General features: G+C 43.4%; 1 protein-coding gene and 1 long non-coding RNA gene across 2 annotated transcripts in view; one reads left to right on the plus strand and one right to left on the minus strand.

The window, feature by feature from the left end:
• Positions 1 to 22,054, minus strand: part of LOC102972227 — a 53,779-nt gene that overhangs the window by 5,037 nt on the left and 26,688 nt on the right. The window contains exon 3 of the long non-coding RNA XR_006212094.1: positions 1,937 to 2,061. This is a non-coding gene — a long non-coding RNA (uncharacterized LOC102972227). The remainder of the gene's footprint in view (positions 1 to 1,936; positions 2,062 to 22,054) is intronic.
• On the plus strand, positions 4,304 to 14,992 carry LOC102971931 (zinc finger protein 84-like). Its single transcript, XM_042970229.1, is given in 7 exon segments — positions 4,304 to 4,545; positions 5,189 to 5,220; positions 5,821 to 6,004; positions 10,916 to 11,042; positions 11,335 to 11,427; positions 13,338 to 14,852; positions 14,855 to 14,992. Coding segments are annotated over 5 exon segments (1,809 nt in total). The 5' UTR covers positions 4,304 to 4,545; positions 5,189 to 5,220; positions 5,821 to 5,989; the 3' UTR covers positions 14,914 to 14,992.

Genomic DNA, 22,054 nt, shown 5'->3' on the forward strand with positions numbered 1-22,054 from the left:
CCCGCCTGTCCCCTTTTTGGCCCCGGCTCCGTCCCTATGGGGCACCTTTCCAGGAGTGTTCCGACTGCTCCACCAAGGCAGCAGCTAACAAGTCTGCCTTCTTCTGCATCTTCTGGCATTCTTTACTCCATGCCACCTGGTCACTAATGACGAACACCTGAGTTGCTACTTCCAGCAACTGACTGGCATTCATGCCAGCAAAACCCTCCAGCTTTTGCAGCTTGGGCCAGATGTCCCGTTGGGCCTGACTGACAAAAGCCCATTGACCATACGCTGGGTCACGGGCGCTTCTGGATCAAAACAGGTGTAGAGACGAAATGTCTCACATAATGTCTCGTAGAACTGGCTTGGGCTCTCTTCGGGTGCCTGGAGTACTTCTGATGTTTTACTCACATTTATGGCCTTTTCACCCCCTTCCTTCATGCCATTTAGAAGGGCTTCTTGAGACCGTTCAGTCCTTGCGAGCCCTCCATCTACACTTGAGTCATTTGGGGTCCTCCCCAGGGAAGTGAGCTTGAGCATAAGCCTGGGTGTCTAGCATCCCAGCCGGGGTATTCTCCTGTAAGCATTTTAGGGCCACCTGGGCAATTCCACAACACCCCTCTGTGTCAAAGAGGGTCAGGAGGAGTTGGCAGCGGTCCATCCAGGTAGGTTTGTGGGTTTGAATTATGGATTAGTTCAATCATAGCCTGGGCTTCTCCATATGGGAAGGAGTATGGTGCTTCCAATTTAGGAGGTCCGTAGTGGTAAAGGTTGGGTACACAAAAACATGCTGGTCTCCTCGGATCTGGCTTTCCTGATCATAAGAGACAGGTCCCCTAGTTTCCCTTAGTGGCATCTGTAGGGCTCTGGTGTTGCTGCAGGGAGGGACTGTCTCTGCTGGCCTGATCTTCTAGTTGCTTTCCAGGAGGGGTGTATGGGGTTAGGACAAGTGGTCCAGGCAAGCCCATCACATCTGGAGAGGCCGGTGGTGCTGGAGGTGGTGAGGTCTCAGGACTAGAGGCAGGCTCCGGTAGGGTTTCAGCAGCCCAGTGGCTGGAGGCACAGGTGGCAGTGAGGGGGACAGTGGGGCATATAGTGGTGGGGTCTCCTCAAGTTCTCCTGACAGCATGGGTTCTTCAGTTTTGGGCTGGCATTTGGAGAAAGCTGTGACACGAGCCATCATAACTTTACAGTTCTCCTCAATACAGACTTTTAGCCAAGGTAGCCAGGATAGGACCAGGTCTTGCCAAAAATCAATGTAAGGAAATTGGTTGGGGTGGCCTGGATCCCCCACAACAACCCTGAACACTCGGCCAACTAGTTTCTTATCAATGAGTCATCAGAGGACCAGCCCACCTTGAACGATGGCAAATCAATTTCACAGATTGTCTGGAGCTTTCTGGGAGTTAATTTCATACCATAGTCTTCTGAATATCGCTTTTTGAAATTCCTCAACATACACTCTAGGGGAGTCAGTTTACTCTGCTTTCCACCCATTTCCTCCCCCTAACGGACAACTTTCACGCACAAGAGAGGAAAAAAGGGGAAGGGAGGGACTAATTTGGACAGGATGCACACTCGCTTTGCCAGTTTCCTGCCGCTCTCCTCTAGGAGATATTGTAGGTGCCTCTTAGCATTGGCGGGTTCAGTATCAAGTTCTGACAGGGATCAGACTCCTGAGGAAGTCTGACACCACCCTAAGCCGTATGAGGTCCCCACGGAACCGCATCGGGGACTCAACACTTACTGTGGCCCAATGGTCAGGTAGGAACCTTTCCACTGTCTGTCTCATTCACACACAGTCACATAGGGACTCCAACCCACCGTCCAGCACCCAGTGCCTTGAAATTGCAGTTTTGTCCCTTATGGAACTACTCAGGCAACTCTGGGAGATGATCAGGCTCCCCTTCTGCCTCTTAGGGACAGGTCTACCAAAATGAACCCAGGTTCTTACCAGTCTGATGGGCGGAGCTCCCTGAGCTGGTTCCTGGGCCTCACTGGGTTCCATTGTGCATCCTTGCCAAACGGTCCACTGACGCTAAGTGAGGTCACTTCTCCTGGAGCTCCAAGGTTCGCACCCTGGTGACAAAGGAAGTGGAAACACAGTCTCTGGATCCCAGATGTGAGCCCCCAAGAACACAATTACCGCCCAGTAAAGGTGAGGAGAGCAGTCTCCAGCCAATGTCCAGATGGCAAGTTACATGTGGTAGCAGGCTCCCCATCCTGCTGTGGAGCCAGTGACAAGGACCATTGGTTCTCTGAGAACCAAAGGCCAGAATTTCTGGAAGGAAGGAATAAGGCAACTCCAGGGAGAATAAAAAATTGTGCAAGAAAGGAAAAATAATCATAGTATACTACATGGCTGAGCTATAAGTAGTATTTACATAGTTATCATAAAGTGAACACCAATCTAATCCAACCAAAATTGACATGTAACTTGGGGGTGCCTGGGTGTCTCAGTTCGTTAAGCATTTAACTCTTGATCTCAGCTCAGGTCATGATCTCCGGGTGTGTGAGCTCAAGCCCTGCACTGGACTCTGCACTAATGGTGCTGAGCCTGTTTGGGGTTCTCTCTCTCCTCTCTCTGCCCCTCCCCTGCTTGTGCTCACTCGCTCTCTCCAAATAAATAAATAAGTAAACATGAAAAAAATATATACAACTCGATTGGAAGAATGAGGAAAAGGAAATGCCTATGGCAGAAGACTGTATTTGCGGGAGGGTTGTTTTGAAGTGTCCTTCATGATAAATCATGCCCCTAAATAAATCCATTATAAGTATATCCATCTTACTTAAGATATCAGAAATCTTTAAAAGACTAAAAATCCTTTCAAAACTAACTCCTAAGCTTAAGAGAATTGCAAAATAAAACCGAGAACCATATGAGAGCAGCAGTTCCACTCCTAGATATCTACTCAACAATGCTGAAATGGTATATCTTCAGAAGGATTTACACAAGAATGTTCATAGCACCTTTATTCAAATAGCTCCAAATGAGAAACAATATAGGCGTCTGTAAATATAAGAGAATGGGGGTAGAATTAATAGGTATAAATGCCCCCAATATGATTAAGAAAAAGATAACCGATTTAAAATACTGAGGGAAATGGAAGTAAACAATTTATAAAATAAACTAGAATAAGATTAAAAAAAAAAATTTTAATGTTTATTTTTGAGAGAGAGAGAGAGAGAGAGGGAGAGAGAGAGAGAGAATGTGAGTGGGGGAGGGTCAGAGAGAGAGGGAGACGCAGAATCCGAAGCAGGCTCCAGGCACTGAGCTGTCAGCACAGAGCCCAACGCGGGGCTCGAACCCACAAAAGGTGAGATCGTGACCTGAGCCAAAGTTGGACACGCAACCAACTGAGCCACCCAGGCACCCCACCCTTAAAATGGGCACAATTTAAAAGATTGATGAGGTGTTGAGGAAACAGACATTCTGATACATTTGGCCTCCCCCCCCCCCCCATATGGGAAGTGAGGGTAACGTTTAGGATCACCATCTATAGCTTTCAGAGTACCAAGATAATCTAATTATTATGCCTGAAATAGTTTCCTGTTCCAAAAATGTGTATACCCTTACTAAAAATTAGCTATTAGTTTTAGGATATAGTCCTTCAAGAAGGGAAGCAGCCAGTAAAATGTGTCATTAATAGGACAGTTTTGGACAACAATCTGGAATTATCTACCCAGTTAAAATTTTACATTCTCTTTGACTCAATTCCAATTACAATAACTTCACTAAAAATTAAATGTGAAAACATTTGAATTGAGGTAAAGCCTGTTAATTAATTTCTACCAACAATTTCTAGTCTTCTATTCCTAGCATTTCGCCACCCTCTACCTTGGCCAATACCGTTACCTCTCCCTCACTACTAGCTCTACCTACCCTGTCACCTTTTACCGGGAGATGTCACCGAAGGGCCACCAGCAATCCTGTCAGGAAGAGATCTTTTCCTTAAACTGAATTAGTTTACTCTGTGCCCACAGTGAGGCAGGCTGCCTTTGTCATACTACTTTGGCTTCTCTAAGCCCTATATCGTTCTTCATAAGCACTTCCTGAGATTGTTCCCCCTGCTTTGCACTCCCTAAAGTGGTGCAAAGCACGACTCCCTTTCCAGCACGGATATGTGCACCTTTGTCAAAACGGCCGCGCCTGCTGTCAAGTTTTGCTGCTTGCCAAGTTTTGGTGCCTTTGGCTTGGTGCGCCTCCGGGTTCCAAGCAGACGGGAGCAAGAGCATCGCCCTTTGCGTCGCTCACAATTGACGTAACGTGGAGTAGTACTGTTATCTGGGGCAGAAAAAGATGTTGTACGGCATCTTCCAATATGGCGGCTCCCGCATAAATCGGCCAACAGGGCGCCGCCATACTATCTCGTAGTGTCTTTGTCTAAAAGACCGAAAGCTGAACGGAGTCTTCGTCGGTGGAAGGACGCCCCCGGTGTGGTGGTTGGCAACCCGCAGACTCGGATACCAAAGACGTTAAACTTGACCTGGGAGGTGCAATAGTAGCGCTTGTGAGTCTAAAGCCGAAGTGATGGACCGTGGCCCTTTCTACCAACCCAACTGGTGCGCGAAGGCTCTATTAAGGGGTCTCAGTTTCGCGTCCTGGGAGCGGAATCAGATTGAGCTTGGCTTGTGGAGATTTGGGGTTTAGGGTAGGGAGGTTTTGGGTTGTCCGTGAGGGAAGCAAGCCGTTGTGGGCGGTGGATGCATTCCATGATTGAGGAAGCGGGATGGTCGGAAATGGTGCAGGTCTGGGCTGGTGAGGGATTGGAGTGGCCTGGAGAAAGGTGTTAGGACTTGGGGTATTGCTTTTGTGCGGTAGGTCAGTGACTTGGGCTGCGGTCTTGGAGGTAAATCAGTGACTGGCGTTTCCTAGACGTTGGGTCAGTGTTTGGAATGCGCTTAGGGTTAATGTTTGGGGTGTCTTTCAGGTTAAGTCACTGATCAGAGGCAAATGATGGGGAGGTCAGTGTTTGGGGTGTTCATGAAAGAAGTCAGGAATGGGAGTGCCTTTGGAGGTGGTCAATGAATGGAGTGGCTTGTGGTCAGTGCTTGGCCAGCTTTGTTGTCTTTGAGCGTTTCCAGTGGTTACTTTATTTTTTATTTTCTGGCAGATATAAAAGCAGCTATTAAAAAAAAGTGTTTTTCTCTTTTCTTTCTTTACTGAACTCTTATCACTAATGTAACTACTAATTGATTCTTGTAGGTTTTCCAGGTAAGCAGTCAGAGTACCTGCAGGTAAGTTTAATTCAGAGAAAAGAATATGGACTTTGGATTTGGGCAGACCTAGGTTTTTATCCATATTCTGTCACTTTACTATGTAAACTTGAGCAAGTTTCTCAACCTCTCTGAGATTCTTTTCTCATTTGTTAAAAAAAGCAAAAAAACAGAACAGTACTAACTACTCATACAGTTAAGGATCACACAGTGGATACCCAAGACAGGTCAGCAAGCAGTATTCCAGTATTTATACCCGTTTCTCTGGATTTTTTAGGCTTTTAAAATTTTCTCATTGGACATTTTTCTCCCCTACTTCTTTGCAATGGTCTTTCTCTAGGTGTAGATTTAGTTTTGAGTACAGTTTCGGTAAAATTACATAATTTAATGGTGACACTTTATTGTTAGTGTTTATTATATAATAATTATTGAGCCATCAGGTAATACATATTACTTGTTTTCTTTAGACGATTATATTTACCTAAAGAAAACAATTTTTTGATATACCTGTATTTGTGTATATCTAAAATACATATACACATACAAATCACATACAAATGAGGACTCAAACAACTCAGAAAAATCTGTTATACTCACAGTTACAATTTCTATAATTCCCAGATCCTGGCTTCCTGGGATAAAATAGTTCTTATGAAGGAAGGAAGTGAAGATACAAAGATCAACGCTGCATCCTTGACCAGAGACCTTGAACTAGAGCTTCAGAAAATAGCCCAGAATCAACAACAGAGCAGATATTAGATTTTCTGACGGTGTCTAAAGGCCCCAGAAAATGTCCAAGCCCCCAGTGAGTTGTATATTTATATATATTTTTTCCATTAGTCTTTGCAGTGGGTTTGGGGAGATTTAATAATACACCTACTAAAAGAATATGTTTATTCAGTATTTATGCTGACTACTCTATACCAGATAAGGCATGAAGAGATAAATGTCAGAATCTGGGGAAAAATAGACAAAGAATCAACCTCACAGCCAGGTAGCAATGAGGATATGTAAATCATATGTTATACACATTGTTTTAAGCTAGAATATAGATTATAGTCCACAAAGTTCTAAATCATAAAATTGAGCTACAAACTTGTCTTTAGTATTTCCTGTTCCAGTTATTTATTGCTGCATAACAAGCCACCCTGAAACCTGGTGATATGCATTTAATTTTATCATCCTCATGGAGTCAGTGGGTCAGGAATTCAGTGGGTCAGACAGGGCCCCTTGGTGGTGCCTTACCTGTTCATGAGTTCCCAAGACCACCCTCAGAATCAGTGATTTGTTAGAATTCAGAGTGCTCAGAAACATTGTTATATTCACGATTAGAGCTTATTACAGCAAAAGGATACAGATTAAAATCAGCCACAGAGAAAGTCTGTAAGGTCAGATCCAGGAGATACCAGGCAAAAAGTTCTCTCCGTGGAGTCACGTGGACAGTGTTGAATTTTCCCGGCAGTGATTTGTAACACACATATTGAGTATTGCTAATCAGGGAAGCTCACTCACACCTTAGTTTCCAGGGTTTGGAGTTTTTAAAGAGAGAGAGAGTGTGTGTGGTGCAAGAGCGGGGGGGAGGGGTCAAGGGAGAGGGAGAGAGAATCTCAACATGGACATGGGGCTTGATCTCACGACCCTGAGATCATGACCTGAGCCTAAATCAAGAGTCAGACACCTAACCGAGACACTGAGGCGCCACTGCAGGGTGTTTATTTGATTCGGGCACGTAGGCAACACTCACTACATCAATGGCTGACTTTAGTCTCCAGGCCTTTCAGAAGTCCAGCTGCTACAGTGTGGCCCAAGCCCCCCCACCATGAATCACATTGATAGCATAGATCATCTGGTGTAGCTCAGAGTTCTCAGGTAAAGATATTTCCAGGGCTCAGAGGTTACTTCCTATGAACAGGTAAGGACCAAACCTTTCTTTGGCATGTGCAGGGTGTGGACAACCCAGACTGCTGTGTTACTCCTTTATTGCAGTTTGTCTCCACACCATGGTTCTGGAACCTCAGCTGGGAAGACTCAAAGATTGGGAACTGGAATCATCTGAAGGCTTCTTCATTCCCGTATCTGTTTTCCAGGACGACATGACTCAAAAGCTAGGCTGGGCTGGGGCTATTGGAGTATTTATGCACGGCCTCCCAGGGTGGCTCGGGCTTCTCAGAGAATGATGCTAGATATGACAGAACCAGACTGAAACTACATGGCCTTTTCTGCATCATCCCTTCAGCTGCATCCTCTCTGTTACAAGCAACACCCTAAGACAAACTAGATTCCAGGAGAGGGGAACAGGTTCTGCCTCTTGACAGGGAGTAGCAAGGTCATGTTGCAGAAGGCTTTGGAATGGGACATATTATTGTAGTCATCCTTGGGAAATATAATCTACTGCATGGCTGTCAATAAAAAATTGTTGGTGAGGGGCAACCAGGTGGGTCAGTCAGTCAAGCATCTGACTCTTGATTTTGGCTCATGGCATGATCTTTAGGTTCATGAGATCAAGACCTGAGTCGGGCTCTGTGCTGATGGCAAGGAGCCTGCTTGGGATTCTCTCTCTCTCTCTCTCTCTCTCTCTCTCTCTCTCTCTCTCCCTATGCCTCTCCTCTGCTCGTCTTTGTGTACTCTCTCTCAAAATAAACTTAAAAAAACAATCATTGGCGATTTGCCTTACCTTAAGGAGAAAGCTCCTCTAGAAAAGTAGATAGCTTCTGTCACATAAGTAGAAGACATTTCTTTGGTGGGTATTTAGGTTAGATTGCTTAGTGCTCAGTGCCTTCTACATATAGAAAACGACTAAAAAAGTGGTGAGTTTCCTTTGATTATTTCTCAGCCATCCACAGATAAGCCAGTGGTGTTACACCAGAGCCAAACTCAGTGATCAGAGTGCTTTAGGGGTTCAAAACAGTGTAGCTCAAGTCCACAGCTTCCTGGTGGTCTGACTGTATTCAGGGATAACACCTAGATTATCAACAAGAATGGATGGATTCTAAGACCATCATTTGGTCTTCCACAAACAGCTCTCAAAATTAAGTTTTTTCTTTAAATCAGTGATTCTCAATTCGAGATGATTTTGTCTCCCCAGGGGACATTTGACAACGTATGGGACTTTTTTTTTTAAGTTTATTTATTTACTTTGAGAGAGTTGGAGACATCACAAGCAGGGGAGGGGCAGAGAGGGAGAGAGAGAATCCCAAGCAGGCTCCGCACTGCCAGCTGCAGAGTCCAATGTGGGGCTTCAACCCACAAACTGTGAGATCATGACTGAAGCCAAAATCAAGAGTCTGACACTTAACTGAGCCACCCAGGCACCCCTCTGGGACATTTTTGATTGTCATAACTGTTAATGGGATCTAGTAAATAGAGGCCAGGGATGCTGGTAAACATCCTACAGCACACAGTACAGGCCTCTATCACAAGAAGTTATCCAGCCCAAAATGTCAGTAGGGTTGAGGCTGAGAAACCCCAACCTATTAGTGAAGTCTTAGAATATTTCCTTTGTAATCTTTTCACACCCCAAAATGCAGATGTCAACTGTCAGTTCATAGTTCATTTCTTCTATTATAAAATTTTTCCAATTATATTAGTAAACCTTAAAATAGTCTCAATGTCTAAACTTTCAAATAGTACAGAAGTTTCTAGAGCTAAACTTGTAAGTCCCTCATTGATCCTTTTTCACCACCCTCAAAATAAATAATCTCAAAAGTTATATGTATTGTTTTGAATTTCCCTGTCAGCAATTACATATATAACTATGAATTTTTATATATTTGAGTTGGGGGTCCTTGGCCCACCCTCCGTCTTGATGATTCTCCAGAAGAACTCAAAAGGACTCAAAAAAGCTGTTATACTCACAGTTATGGATTATTACAGTGAAAAAAATACCGATTAAAATCAGCAAAGGCAGGGGCACCTGCTTGGCTCAATTGGCTAAATATCTGACTCTTTTTTTTTTTTTTTCTAATTAAGCATCTGAGTCTTGATCTCAAGGTCATGAGTTCAAGTCCCGTACTGAGCTCCACTCTGGTTGTGGAGCCCATTTAAAAACATTTTTTTAAGTAAAATCAGCAAAGGCAAAAGATACAGAGTAGCATCCAGGAACGACTCAGCATCAGCCTCCAGCTATCCTAACCCAGTGGAGTAGCTCGAATAGCACTTAATTCTCCCCATGACAATGTGTAGCAACTGGTGGAGAGTGCTGCCATCCAGGGGGGCTCACCTGCAGCTTGGTGTCCAGGGTTGTATTGAATGTCAGTCAACATAGGCATTTAGCATATGTGACTGACCTCAGCTACTCAGTCTCCAGGCCCCCCAAATTCTGATAGAGCGTAGCCCAAGCCTCAGGAATGTGGAAACACCTGTATTGGGCTGGATATTCCAGGGGTTCAGAGGTTATCACCCAGGAGCAAGTCAATGGCTGGTCTTCCTGAAGACAGGCCTTTCTTTGGAGCGTGCAGGGTTTTGGCAACCCAGGCCTGCGGAGTCAACCCTTTTCTGCACAGACCCTAATAACCCATTGTCATAATTGAGATTATAGTTCATGTACTTTTCTGTAACTTATTAAGTGTACTTAAGCCAGTACCTTGGAAATTCATCCCTATCAACATTTCAGTAACAAAAAATAATAAGTGAACATTTTTTTTTTTTGAGTGCTTACAGTGTGCTCTACCTGCTTTAAATTCAGTCGTTTGGTTTCACAACTCAGGATGTATTTGCGGGTTTTAAATGCTCATGGTTTTTCATTGTGCTGTCATTCATGTTACTTCTTTCTTGTATTTTTTAATGTTTATTTTTGAGAGAGAGCACACGCATGCTCATGAGTGGGGGAGGGGCAGAGAGGGAGAAGGACAGAGGATCCAAAGCAGGCTCCACTGTGACAGCAGAGAGCCCTATATGGGGCTCAAACCCTTGAACCATGGGGTCACGACCTGAGCCTAGGTCACACACTCAACCGATTGAGCCACCCAGGCGCCCCTCATGTTACTTCTTTCTTGAATTCCATGCACCTCTCTCCTTACCCCTCTGAAGTTCAACCTTTATAATTTTTCTGCTCCCCGTTGGTGCCCACATGGTATGTATTTCTTTCTTGCCTTCTATATATGTATTGTAGACTTGTGCACTTCCATTCCTCTTTCTGCAAGCCAGTATGCTCCTTCAGGGTGGAAGCAAGTCTTCCGTACAACGGAGTATCCAATGCAGTGTCTGACATAGAGGTGCGTTCACATAGGTTGTAGGTGGTTCCAAGATTAAAGGATTTGAGGATGCTCTAGTCTATGTCTCTTATGAAAGAGTGAACTTGTACATCAGTGAATGATTGGAAGCACCAAGATAGGATATTTAAAAAATGTTAATGTTTATTTTTGAGAGAGAGAGACACAGCGTGAGCAGGGAGGAACAGAGAGAGAGGGAGACACAGAATCCGAAGCAGGCTCCAAGCTCTGAGCTGTCAGCACAGAGCCCAATGTGGGGCTCGAACCTACGAACCATGAGATCATGACCTGAGCCGAAGTCAGATGCTTAACTGACTGAGCCACCCAGGTGCCCCAAAGATAGGAAATTTTAAATAAAAAATTAGTTTTTCCTAAAAAGTATGATGCAAAACTAGTTATGTAGAAGGCAAATGACTTACCACCTGAAAAATTATTATATGATACTTATTTTTGTAGTATTAACCAATGATAATCCCTTTAGAATGAATAGGAACGTTCTATTGCAGGGCTTACTGTCATTCAAGGATGTGGCTGTGGTTTTTACATGGGAGGAGTGGCAGCTACTGGACCCCATTCAGAAGCACCTGTATCAAGATGTGATGTTGGAAAATTATAGCAACCTGATATCAGTGGGTAAGCAGAGCCTTCCCAGGGTAATGCAGGCAATCAGTTGCTTTTCTTTTCTCAGCAATGAAATGTGTGGAGCCTTACAAGTACCTTACTTTTTTGAACTTGAGTTTCATACCTCATAGATTTTAGTACATTCTGGCCTTTAACAAACAGAGTGCTTTTCTCTCGCTCCCGAAATAAAAGGCCTTAAGAGGCAAATTGTTCGGGCCCTTAAAAACAACCTTCCCCGTTTTTCAGAGGCCTTGTAAGCCCAAGTATGTGGGTCCATGGATCCGCTATAATTTTCCTTGAGTAGGGTGTCAAGTTACCAAAGCAGATGCATTCTACCAGTTGGAACAAGGACCACCATGGATAACAGAGGAAGAAATCCAGAGTCAGATTCATCCAGGTGAGTGAGAAACCATCCCCGGGGCATAAATGGAAGTAAATTTCTATTTGGTCAGAAACGGGGAGGTACCTCTTGTTGTTCAGAGAAATCTTGAAGTTTTTAAGCTCTGAGTATGACTTAGAACAGGGGATGTAAGCTCCCACATAACATTAATATTGACTCCACAAAAAAAAAGTGTTTTTTTGTTATCTCATTCTTTTTTTTTAATTTTTAATATTTTTAAAGATAATTTATTGTCAAGTTGGCTAACATACAGTGTATACGGTGTGCTCTTGGTTTTGGGGGTAGATTCCCGTGATTCATTTCTTACATACAACACCCAGTGCTCATCCCAACAAGTGCCCTCCTCAATGCCCATCACCCATTTTCCCCTTTCCCCTGCACCCCTGCCGTCAGCCCTCAGTTTGTTCTCTGTATTTAAGGGTCTCTTATGGCTTGCCTCCTTCCCTCTCTGTTTATAACTTTTTTTTAATGTTTGTTTATTTTTCATGTTTGTTTATTTTTGAGAGAGAGACAGACTGTGAGTGGGGGAGGGGCAGAGAGAGTGGGAGGCACAGAATCTGAAGCAGGCTCCAGGCTCTGAGCTCTGAGCTGTTAGCACAGAACCTGACACAGGGCTTGAACTCATGAACCGTGAGATCATGACCTGAGTCAAAGTCCGATGCTTAACCAACTGAACCACCCAGGTGCCCCTAATGTTTGTTTATTTTTGAGAGAGAGAGAGAGAGAGAGAGAGAGACTGCGAGCAAGGGAGGGGCAGAGAGAGAGAGGGCAACACAGAAACCGAAGCAGGCGCCAGGCTCTGAGCTGTCAGCACAGAGCCTGATGTGGGGTTCAAACCCACGAATCATCAGATCATGACCTGAGCCGAAGTCTGGCACTTGACCAACTAAGCTACCCAGACGCCCCTTGATTCCACTTTTTAATCTCTTCATATTAGGATTCTTTTGTTTGGTTTTTATTTCTTTTTAATGTTTATTTATTTATTTTGAGACAGTGAGATAGAGAAGAGGAGGGACAGAGAGAGGGGGAGAGAGAGAGAGCATCCCAAGCAGGCTTCACACCGTGAATGCAGAGCCTGACATGTGGCTCAATCTCACAAACCGTGAGATCATGACCTGAGCCAAAACCAAGAGTTGGATGCTTAACTTACTGAACCACCCAGGCTCCCCTTTTTCTTGGTTTTTAAAAGAATACATTTTCGGGAGCACCTGGCTGGCTCATTCAGTAGAGTGTGAGACTCTTTTTTTTTTTTTTTTAATGTTTATTTTATTTTTGAGACAGAGAGAGACAGAGCATGAGCGGGGGAGGGGCAGAGAGCAAGGGAGACACAGAATCCGAAGCAGGCTTCAGGCTCTGATCTGTCAGCACAGAGCCCGACACAGGGCTCAATCCACGAACCGCGAGATCATGATCTGAGCCGAAGTCAAACGCTTAACCAACTGAGCCACCCGTGTGTCCTGAGTGTGCGACTCTTGATCACAGGGTCATGAGTTCAAGCCCTGTGTTGGGCATGGAGCCTACTTTTAAAAGAAAAATTAAAAATAAAAGAAAATAAAAGAATACATCTCCTTCTCTTTTGTATTTGGATCAGATCCCCCTCTAGTGCATCTTGGAACTTGCTGACCTAATTAATCTTTCTCCCTGGCATCCTCAGTTTACCTGCCTTCTCCTCATCTTTGTTTCCCTAACCCACAGTTATAGCTTTCTTTTCTTATATACTCAGCATTCGTAAATTGTCCCTCTTCTCATTTTTTAGTTTATTCCCTTTTTTTTCTTCCTTCCACTTACAAATGTCTCAGACTTTCACTGTATACCCAGTCTCGTTTCCTCTTCTCTGCTTGGCCTTTGCTATGAAATTCCACTCCTTCTATTACATGATCATTGTGGTTCCTTGGTCTCCTTTCTAGATGACACCTGGCAAGTGGATAGTCATACAGACTGGCACCAAGAAAACCAAGGCAACCTTGAAACTATGGAGAGTCACCACATAAATAACCCATTTAGAAAAATATTGTCTCTAAGCTTAAATTCGGATGTCCCTTTAGCACAAAGATCCCATACATTTGACATACTTGGGAAACACTTGAAACCTAACGTAGAGCACATTATTCAGAATAAAAGCTATGCAAGAAACGAAGTGGAATTTAATGGGTACGACAAAGTAGTTCTTTATACCAAGCATGGGAAAATTCATAATGGAGAAAAATATAATGAATTTAATGAACATTTGAAGGCTTTCGGCCATAAGTCACAGCTTATTGAACACCGGAAGACTCGAGCAGGAGAGAAACAGTTTAACTGCAGTGACTGTGGGAGAGTCTTTTCCCAGAAGGCAGACCTCATTAAGCATCAGAGAACACACACAGGAGAGAAACCCTATGGTTGCAGTAGATGTGGGAAAGCCTTCAGCCGGAAGTCCCATCTCATTTTACATCAGAGAACCCACACAGGAGAGAAACCTTATGAATGCAATAAATGTGGGAAAGCTTTTACTGATAAGTCATGCCTTAATAAACACCAGAGAACTCACACAGGAGAGAAACGGTTTGAGTGTCGCATATGTCAGAAAAGCTTCGGCGGTAAGTCACAGCTCACCTCACATCAAAGAACTCATACGGGACAGAAGCCCTACAGGTGTGGTGAGTGCGAGAAGAGCTTCAGCAACAAGTCACAGCTCATTATTCATCAGAGATCTCACACGGGAGAGAAACCTTACGGTTGCGACAAATGTGGGAAAAATTTCCCCCTTAAGTTTAGCCTCATTTTACATCAAAAAACTCACACAGGGGAGAAACCTTACGGATGCAGCGACTGTGGAAAAGCCTTCATCCAGAGATCTGAGCTCATTAGACATCAGAGAACTCACACAGGAGAGAAACCTTACCATTGCAGTGAATGTGGAAAAGGCTTCAGTGTAAAGTCACTCCTCAATACTCACTGGAGAACTCATACGGGAGAGAAACCCTATGGGTGCAGCGAATGTGGGAAAACGTTCTCCATCAAGTTTAGTCTCATCCTACACCAAAGAACACATACGGGTGAGAAACCTTATGAATGCAGTCAGTGTCAGAAAGCTTTCACCCAAAAGTCACACCTCACTATTCATCAGAGGTCTCACACCGGAGAGAAACCTTACGAGTGTAGCGAATGCCACAGAGCCTTCAGCCGGAAGTCCTATCTCCTCATTCACCAGAGAATTCACTCAGGAGAGAAACCGTATGAATGCATCCAGTGTGGGAAGACTTTCTCTCACAAGTTTAGCCTTATTATTCATCAGAGAATCCATACAGGAGAGAAACCCTATGGATGCAGTGAATGTGGCAAAACTTTTCCTATTAAGTTCAGCCTCGTTTTGCATCAGAAAACACACACGGGAGAGAAACCCCACGAATGCAGCGAATGTCAGAAATCTTTTGCCCAGAAGTCACATCTTATTATCCATCAAAGAACTCACACAGGGGAGAAGCCTTATGGATGCAGTGAGTGTTGGAAAACTTTCTCCCACAAATTCAGCCTCATGTTACATCAGAAAACTCATGGGGGAGAGAAATCATGAAATATCCAAAACTTGTCTTTGAGAGTGAATGGCTCATAACACCAGAGCTTACATAGGAGCAAAACAAAGGCTACCGATGTGGACACACTTTTTTTTTTCCCCAAGCTCGCACGTCCTCGCTTATAAGAGGATGGTACTGGGTAGAATGCCAGACAGCAGGAAACCCCTTCCCCAGTACATTTCAGGTGAATGTAGCCCAGAGGGAACAAATAGGAGGGAAGACCTGTGTGTGTGTGTGTGTGTGTGTGTGTGTGTGTGTGTGTGTGTGTGTATAGATTGTGAAGATGTTGTTGGCATGAAATCCTGCTACGCTGATAATCAGAGAACTGACACTGAGGAAAAAAAATCTATAGTGAATCTGAGGAATCATCTTTCATGGGTGTTGTTTTATGAGGGATGTCATACTCTGTAATTGTGACACAATAGACAATTATGGGAAATATTAAGTATGTAAATATACCTGTCAGAAAATAAAGCAAAAATTATATAACTATGTGAGAATATGGGTTTTACATCTATTTTTACTATTGAAATGATTGTTCATAATTGGGAATTGCTTGTATTATCATACCAATTGGGACTCCCTAGGACACATATTTAAATGTACACAAAACTTGCCAATAGAATATTTGCGTTGCATTTTTACATCATTACATCTGTTGTAATTGAACTACACGGTTCATTATTTTAGTCATAAATAAAAAAGTTATTAATAAAAATAAATTTATAGTATAAAATTAATAAAATTTATTTTATGAATAAAAATTAATAAAATACTGAATAGCTCCTCCTCTGCCACGCCTCTATTTACTGGTATTTGTAAATGGGCCTGGAAGATTTGTAGCATTTCTTGAGTAAAACATTTTTTCAACAATTCCAAGATAGAATTTTTTCCCCCACATAATTAAAAATGAAGTTAAAATGGAGCATACAGTTGATGGTTTGACATCTTTAAATTTAAAAAAATTTTTTTTAATGTTTATTTATTTTTGAGAGAGAGACAGGGCATGAGTGGTGGAGGGGCAGAAAGAGAGAGAGACACAGAATTCAAAGCAGGTTCCAAGTTGTCAGCACAGAGCCTGACACAGGGCTCAACCTCACGAACTGTGAGATCATGACCGGAACCAAAGTTGGACACTTAACTGAGCCAACCAGTTGCCCCAACATATTTAAATTTTTTTAACGTTTTTATTTATTTTTGAGAGAGAGAGAGAGAAGCAGAGTGCGAGTGGGGGAGGGGCAGAGAGAGAGACACACACACACAGAATCAAAAGAGGCTCCAGGCTCTGAGCTGTCGGCACAGAGCCCAATGCGGGACTCGAACTCATGAACTGCAAGATCATGACCTGAGCTCAAGTGGGACGCTTAACCGACTAAGCCACCCATCTGTCCTTATGGTTTGACATATTTAAATAGAGAGCTTAGTACATAAAATGATGGTGCATCACACAACCAAAGGTATTTTAGATCGGATGCAATACAGTGGAAGTATCTTTAAGAAAGAATTTTGGGGGCACCTGGGTGGCGCAGTCGGTTAAGCGTCCGACTTCAGCCGGGTCACGATCTCACGGTCCGTGAGTTCGAGCCCCGCGTCGGGCTCTGGGCTGATGGCTCGGAGCCTGGAGCCTGTTTCCGATTCTGTGTCTCCCTCTCTCTCTGTCCCTCCCCCGTTCATGCTCTGTCTCTCTCTGTCCCAAAAATAAAATAAACGTTGAAAAAAAAAATTAAAAAAAAAAAAAAAAAGAAAGAATTTTGTATCTTCTAAACTCATCAGATATTTAGGGTTGGAAAATGCCAACTATTCACACGTTGTATACCCCTGTGAATTCTAAACAGTTTGCGAGATAGTCCCTGATATTAAAAGACCGAAATAAATACTAGCTTTGGTCCTGGTATTGCTTGATTGGACAATGTAACTTGTTCCCATAATAAATAAAATAGGCTTCTATTTTCCCTATACTACACAAGCTATGCTTCCCTTAGAGCGTAAGTGAAACTTTAGAGGTGTTATTAATCCTTTCATAGAATGTAGCTGGAAAGTCTCACAAATTATTTTCTTTAAAAAAAAAAATGTTTATCTTCAAAGAGAGAGAGCAGGGAAGGGGCAGAGAGCGAGGGAGAGAGCCAAGCAGGCTCCACACTGTCAGCACGGAGCCTGGAGCCCAATCAATTTCATTGACCATGAGATCATGACCCGAACCAAAATCGAGAGTCAGAGTGGAGCCATCCAGGCACCCCCTCATGGGAATTAAACTCTAAGACAAAATGAGCTTAATTTTACCTAAGTAGGTTTCCTTTCCAAGCACATTGTTTTACATTAAAATGGGGGAAGTACCACTACAGCAGGTACCCAGTTTGAGGTGACTGAATGGACTCCCACAGCTCCACGACTTACTTACAGAAGACTCCAATAAAGACAAATGCTACCACATAGCCTGAGAAAAAATAAAACAGGTAAACCTCAAGGTGCTCCGCAACATGCGGGCACAGATTCCAGGGACCTTTTTCAGTCACAGCACACTGTCTCTAAATCATAAGCCACCAACATACATGTGAAGTGTCTCAGTTTCGGGGAAATCAAGGCACAAGTTTACTCAGGGGTCTTTATGCTCACTGGTCACACAACCAGAAGCAGCCTTTGTAAAGGGGGTAGAGATCCTCTTCCTCTGTTTTCAATAAGCGATGTAGACTAGGTGGTAATGCCCACCCTGAGCAGTACAGTACATACAGCATGAGACAAAAGTCAGAAAGGCTCATGTTTGGGGCGCCTGGGTGGCTCAGTCGGTTAAGCGTCCGACTTTGGCTCAGGTCATGATCTCATGGTTTGTGGGTTCAAGCCCCGCGTCGGGCTCTGTGCTGACAGCTCAGAGCCTGGAGCCTGCTTTGGATTCTGTGTTTCCCTCTCTCTCTGCCCCTCCCCTGTTCTCTCTCTCTCTTTGTCTCAAAAATAAATAAACATTAAAAAAAATTAAAAAAAAAAAAAAAAAAAAAAAAGAAAGGCTCACGTTAATCCCAGGGACGCTGACAGACTTTCTATCCCAAACCCAGGCACCGCTAGTCTTGCACGTGGGGAAAGTTTGCAAATCTTGAGGGTGTGAAGGGTTATAATGGCATGTCAACTACAATGTGACATTATGGTTAGCAAAATAAATACTACTGTTCTACTGTGTGCATTCCCAAAGGATTTGTTCTGGAATGACTGGAAGCTCTCCATTGTCTTGAGTGTAAAGCCTGGGAAGTTGAGGAGAGCACTATTCTCTTGAAGAAAAGATTCTTACCTGTGAGCCCAGAAGCATTTCAGTGAATCAAGAGTCTTCACCATCTTGTCCCTCCAGAGCTCCCACCCCAAACCACTTTCCAACAGGAAAGTCAGGAGGATAAGTGCTTCCCAACTTTGCCTGGCCATGTTCAAAATATTAAAAGGGGAAGAATCTACTCACTACCAAGGTGGAAAATTTGTGGTTCATTGCTCATCCTTGCTCGCTCTGTCAGTCAAACTGTATTTGCAGGGAAGGAACTGTTATCAGATACCAACCAAAGTACAGCAAAGACTACTCTCACTTCTCTCTCAAATTTTAATTCCAAACCTAGACTGTCATCAAAACATTTACAGCATCTACAGGATCGTGTGAGATTGAAGGTTACATAAACTACCTCTTTCTTGACAAACCCATTGGCAATGTCATTTGACTCAATTCTTTCACTATGACGTGAGACTAGGAGCTAGTGATCGAATTGCGGACCCCATGGCTTCTCTCTCAACTAGCCATGGTTTGCCTGGGGTGCAAGGGAAGTGTAACAGTGACAGAAGACTACTTTGAGCTACAGAATCTTTATCTTTTTCACCTTGTGCTGACTGTCAGTATTGTGGGGCTGGTGCAAAAACATGTCAAGCCCATATTAAAAAAGAATAAAGCTTTGCATTTATTCTCACGACATGGTACGGGCCCCTCCGAGTTTACTTCCCCATCCTATCGTAACAGGTAACGGTCCTAAAATTGGCAGTGGCTTTTCAGAACTGGCATGTTGAAGAAATATCTGTAGAGGACTTATCTGGCGATGGTCTCCTTGCGGACCCTTGTTACTGCGTGGATTCAGGTCCTCTTGGTATTTTTACATCAAGACTTGCCCTCTACTGAGCATCAGATTATATAAACCCAAGGATCACTGGTTTATCTCAAAATTCCTCAATCAGAAAAATAATCTTGATGAATGGAAGGCATATATTGATGCTGGATAGTGGGAATTAAGAATTTTATTTGTGGGGCGCCTGGGTGGCTCAGTTGGTTAGGTGATGAACTTCGGCTCAGGTCATGATCTCACAGATCGTAAGTTCGAGCCCTGCATCGGGCTCTGTGCTGATGGCTCAGAGCCTGGAGCCTACTTCAGATTCTGTGTCTCCTCCTCTCTCTACCCCTCCCCTGCTCATGCTCTGTGTCTCTCTGTCTCTCAATAATAAATAAATGTTAAAAAAAATTTTTTTAAAGAATTTTTTTATGTGACTCAAGTTTTTTTTTTTTTTTTTTAATGAAAGATAAAAGCAAGGAACACATGGTCCCAGAAAGCTGTAAAAAACAGAAGGCAGAAGGCAGAGGTATACACTTGACATTACTGACTAGCCCTACATTCCTTAAGCTGGATATCCAGGTTGGCTCACCTGTGTGACTGAGGCTACCCCCAGTGTACATGGGTTTTAGAAGACGTTGCAAAATGCTCTTAAAATCACTGACTTGTCCTGTAATCCAGCAATTTAGCCATGAGGTCCCTGGTTTTGTCAGTGTTAAGTACACGTTTCCAACACCTATCAGACCCTCTGATTTAAATGCTATAGTTTCTAGGGCCTACAGTCCTATGCACAATTGCATCTCCATTCTTTCTGTAGTTTTCATTTTTCATACCCCCATTATTTCAGTCCTCGTAGAGGGCTGTGAAAGTCATTAGGGCTGGCCGTTCACAAGTCTTTCTCCTTTGGGACACACACAGAACAACTGTGCTTCTCCACGTATTTGAAGTTACATATCACCATGAGGTAGGCTTGGTTGACGAATCAGCAGAAGCCTTAGCCAGTTTGTACTCTTCTGTCTTCTGGTTCCATCTCTCCTAGGAACCAGTAATATTCCAGGGAGGAGGCCTATCCAGGGGTCCCGAGTGAGGACAATGATGATGTGGAGCCGAAGTCCCAGGCGACCCACAGGCACATGGAATACGAGTGAGAAGTTGATCTTTGTTGTTTTAAGCCACAGATATTTTGGGGTTGGTTTTATTATAACATAATGCAACACGCTCACTCAGTCTGGAAATCCTATTAATAAATTCATTGGGGCGCCTGGGTGGCTCAATGGGTGAAGCGTCTGACTCTTGATTTCACTTCACGGCAGGATCTCATGGTTCGTGAATTTGAGCCCCACTTCGGGCTCTGCACGGACAGTGGAGCCTGCTTGGGATTCTCTCTCTCCCTCTCTCAAAATAAATAAATAAACATTAAAATAAATAAATAAATTCATTTGTAGCTCTCTATGGACTTAAAAAAAAAGTCCAATCTCCTTGACATGCTATGCAAGGACCTTGTATTATTATCTATTGTGTAACCAAAAAGCATCCCGATCGGGTTTCTGTAATCCTAACAGGCCAGTCCTAAAATTCTCACAGGAGACAAACCGCCAAAAAATATTTCAAGCAATTCTAACACAGAAATATGATGGGGGTTTTGCTCTACTTGATAACAAACAAGATTTACTCTAAATGAATAGTAATTAATATATTGCAGTATCAAGTACAGGGATAGAGACAGATTACAAATTGTAAAAGACAGCTCAGAAATTGATCTATACACATGGAAATTGGATATGGATATCTGAGATGGCATTACAAGTCAGTGCAAAAAGGGGTATGATTCAGAGTTAGTTAAAATCAAGGTTAAGGGTACTGTCCTCAATTCAGCCACCAGCTATAAGTTCAGGGGTTCCCAGGGCCACTCTCACCTTTTGACCAATTGGCTACAAATTTAGGAGTTCCCATATCCACCCTCAGATAAGAAAGGCTTACAGGGGTGCCTGGGTGGTTCAGTCGGTGAAGCGGTTAAGTGACCAACTGTTGACTTTGGCTCAGGTCATGATCTCAAGATTCATGAGTTTGAGTCCCTGGTAGGGCTCCATGCTGATAGTGCAGAATTTGCTTGGGATTCCCTCTCTCTCAAAAATAAATAAGCTTGAAAAAAAGAGAGACTTACAGAACACCAAAAGTCCTATTCTTATTCTAGTTTTATAATAGCATAAAGGTACAAATAAGAACAACCCAAAAGAGACACATAGAGAAAAGTCTGTAAGATTGTAAACCTAAATCTTCCATCACCCTTCAAGATGCATCACTCGCCGGGCACTGAGAAATGACATACTGAAAAGAGTATTGCCAACCAGGGAATTTCCCCTGAGCTTCCTGTCCAGAGGTCTAATTTGGGTTTTATTACACAGACATGATCGATTTGGGGTCAAACTCAATCTCTAGTCTCTACTACCTCCTGGAGGTCAGAATGATATCGTATGGCTCAAGGCCTCAATCTTCTAATCACATGGTTGGTTTTTCTGGCTGGCCAGCTCCTGAGGTGAGTCATCTCAGCAGAAACTACCTTGTGGTTTGGGGGCCCTTCATGTATAAAAAGACATCCCTATCACTCAGGAAATTCTAAGGGTTTAGAGATTACCTCTTAGGAACCTGGGACAAAGGCTAGCCAAACCCCTTATGGTGGTTATTTTTAAAACAGTCCAATGATAATTAGTTATCCTACGGAAAAAGTAAATTAAGGTATCTACTTGACACCCTACACAAACCAATGCTTCATGTATTAAGACTAAAAAACAACAAACTGATTTGACACAGGGCCAGACAGTATTTTAGAATTTTCAGGCCACATACAACCTCCATATATTTAACCCTTTAAAAATTTAGAAACCAGGGGCGCCTGGATGGCTCAGTCGGTTGAGCAACCGACTCAGCTCAGGTCGTGATCTCACGGCTCATGAGCATAGGGCTCTGTGTTCACAGCTCAGAGCCTGGAGCCTGCTTCGGATT

The sequence above is a fragment of the Panthera tigris genome, chromosome E2, assembly GCF_018350195.1.
Source record: "Panthera tigris isolate Pti1 chromosome E2, P.tigris_Pti1_mat1.1, whole genome shotgun sequence".
Taxonomy (NCBI): Eukaryota; Metazoa; Chordata; class Mammalia; order Carnivora; family Felidae; genus Panthera; species Panthera tigris.